Below are 2,979 nucleotides of genomic sequence, written 5' to 3' on the forward strand. Positions count from 1 at the left end.
CTCAATTAAGCAGGCAATTCTCACTATCTTCTAAGCAAATGAAAATGGAAGTTTTTGCCTCGTTTCAAAATAATTAAAGAAAACATCAGCGAGAAATAACATCCTTGGGCCAGCACCTGACTAAGTTGAAACGATATTGTTCCGCGCCTTCCAAATATGCGAAGGATATTACCAATGTTATCTTGGGCTTGCAGCCCTTCGGGTGGCATCACTTGCTAAACAAAGGAGAGATTGGTAGGAATCGAAACGCCGAGGATTGGCCAAATCACAACAACAAAATTGCGGTCATTTTTTCATATATATACATGAAGTGTCAGGTCATGGCATTGCTGAACCGGACTAAAATTCAGGAGAATGGATGAGAATAGAAATGATGTAAAGTCAGGTCTCGGTTTAAAATGGGCATAAGAAAGTAGTAATTTAGTAGAGCTGTATCGGAATGCACAAAGGCTTAGTAACCACAATACTAATTTACTCAAGGAAGAGCTGCACAATTTACTCAAGTAAGAGCTGCTCAATATTGTCGTCAGAACAAACTGTAATAGGATCGTGGGAATTATATGTTGATGTGTACACACCTTCACAATTATATAACTCTATGTAACAATGCACAAAGGAGTAGCAGCCACAATATTAATTTACTCAAGGAAGAACTGGTCAATTATGTCATCAGAACAAACTGTAATAGGATGGTGCAAATTCTGTAAACCTTGAACGGGGCGCATAGTACCTTCCAAAGCCTATTAACATCAAGATGTAATAAGGCAAGAGAAAAATGATTGTAACTATCTTCTAATTGTTCAAACATTTGAGAAAGCTTAGAGAATCCGTCCTGCTGCCTTTTTCTCCAATGTTCTCTTCCTTCTTTTACCTGCAAAAATGAAGCATGTTCCACAAACTGGCAAAATCAGTGTTGTTACCAACAGACTTCCATATTATAAGAGGTATTCTGGAAGTATTTATGCTAACTAAATTCAGAAAAGACCAAAAGCATAATAATTTAGCAGCCCTATATAAGACTTGTTTCAACCATCAGGATACATCCAATAAAAGGGTTTTAGCTGACATAATTCCATACAAAAATTGATTCTCAGAAGAAGAGGCTTTGAACACTCCTCTGGGGCAAACCACTCTCCCCTATATCTTCATGCCTCTCATTTACTTGGTGCTGTGCATGTGACGGATGAGGTCGACAACGCGGGTGCTGCAAGCAGAGAAATTTGAGGATTCAGCAAGTTGATTTCTGCATAGTAGTATAATCTTAACTGCAAGAGCCATAGAAGGTGCCACTGACCTGTATCCCCACTCGTTGTCGTACCAGGAGACAAGCTTGACAAAGTTGTTGTTCAGGGCAATCTCGGCCTTGGCATCAAAGATGCTGGACCTGTTATGGGTAAAGTGGCAATCATTAGCCAAGTCACATGAGTACTCACATAGGCAATCAAAATGCACCCGTTAATAAAGAGTAGTAACATGGCTATTGTCAAAGCAATGGTAAACACCTGTTGTCACCCTGGAAGTCAGTGGAAACAAGGTCCTCATCAACGTAACCCAAAATGCCCTTGACGTTTCCCTCAGACTCTTCCCTGTAAAATCAGATCAGTATACATCAATACTGCTCATAGGTGGTATGTGGCCCAAATACCAAAACCAGAAACCATATGCGCATCAAAGTAAAGGAAATTGATCCTGGTTGGTGGCGTTACTCACTTGATTGCAGCCTTAATTTGATCATAGGTTGCTAGCTTCGCAAGTCTAACAGTCAGATCCTCATGGTGCATCTCGAAGCCCTGCAATCGAAACTGGAACATCACTCGCACTGAAATCTCCAAACACCAGTTGATCTAACTAATCGAGCAAGTAGCAGTCCTGCACTGAAACCCCTAAACACCAGTTCAGTTATCCATATTATACACATCCCTACTACTACAAATTCTGAAAAATGAGAAACTGGACCCTCAGCAACAACTGACATAAAGGCTAAACCAGAGCAATCAACCATTACTTCTGTCATGGCACAAAATTTCTAATAGAATCACATCTAAGAAAGTCAATTGGAAGGAGAGAAAGGAACTCTAGGAATTCATGGTGGCAGATAAAGCAAATAAAATAATATTGTTCAGGAAACGAGATAATATCGGGGACACGGAAGGTTGTTCCAAGATGTTCCAGACAATCTAACAGTTAGACAGCACACAAAAAAAGGTTGAATCAAAGAGAAACTAAAAACCATATTGCAATATAGACTGGTTACCTTTTTTTGCTTAGGCAAAGGCCGACATGAACATTAGAAACCAAATTGAACTTATCTTTTTCTATGTAGTAAAAAACTGAACAAGTGTCTGTGTTTTTCATCGAAAAAAAATGCTAGGAGAGTAATATGCTTATGGCAGAATTAACACTGATAGCAGAAGAAGATACATACTGGAAATGTTGGACTAAATTTAGCCAACTTCACTAACAATGTAGAAATTGGCTTTAGTGTACTAACATAGTTATTTTGGATATAAGCAATCAACCACGAATTTAACATCAGAGATATCTGACCATTTTAAGTAACGAAAAAAGAGCCCAATAGCAAGATAGCACAACATAGAGCTGCATTGACCATTGGACCAAGCTCTGAGTAGAGAACCTACATTTCATATCCAATAACTGAAATTTGTGCGATACATCCATAAAGGAATATTAGCAGGACAGGCAGCGCTGGACATATTGTTTAAGCAAATAAATAGTCACTACTTTCTTGTGCGCAATGGAGCAGAAATTGGTGATCACAAGAGCAAAGTAGTCATGGTTGAGCCTGTTTTGACTTTATTTTCTTATTCCACTTTGGACAGGACAAAAGTGAACAAAAGCAAGCCAAAAACATATAGTACTCCCTCCGTAAACTAATATAAGAGTGTTTAGAATACTAAAATAGTGATCTAAACGCTCTTATATTAGTTTACAGAGGGAGTACCATTTAATGCCTCACAA

The 2,979-nt window shown here is 38.6% G+C and overlaps 1 protein-coding gene across 3 annotated transcripts; it reads right to left on the bottom strand.

Moving 5' to 3' along the window:
- Positions 1-619: 619 nt before the first annotated feature.
- Positions 620-2,972, bottom strand: LOC123176953 (glyceraldehyde-3-phosphate dehydrogenase 2, cytosolic). Of its 3 annotated transcripts, none has more exons than XR_006488712.1 (5): positions 1,711-2,972; positions 1,503-1,586; positions 1,295-1,384; positions 1,079-1,204; positions 620-871 (listed from the first exon to the last, which is right to left on the bottom strand). XR_006488712.1 is itself a non-coding variant. In XM_044590950.1 (4 exons), the coding sequence occupies exons 1-4, from the start codon at positions 1,809-1,811 to the stop codon at positions 1,159-1,161; spliced, it is 321 nt and encodes a 106-aa protein (XP_044446885.1). In that variant the 5' UTR covers positions 1,812-2,972; the 3' UTR covers positions 997-1,158. The 3 variants fall into 3 exon arrangements, 1 of the variants encoding a protein (XP_044446885.1); XR_006488713.1 differs by having other exon boundaries at positions 620-898; XM_044590950.1 differs by lacking the exon at positions 620-871 and having other exon boundaries at positions 997-1,204.
- Between the last annotated feature and the right edge of the window lie 7 nt (positions 2,973-2,979).

Source organism: Triticum aestivum, unplaced genomic scaffold, assembly GCF_018294505.1.
Source record: "Triticum aestivum cultivar Chinese Spring unplaced genomic scaffold, IWGSC CS RefSeq v2.1 scaffold180868, whole genome shotgun sequence".
In the NCBI taxonomy this organism is placed as follows: domain Eukaryota; kingdom Viridiplantae; phylum Streptophyta; class Magnoliopsida; order Poales; family Poaceae; genus Triticum; species Triticum aestivum.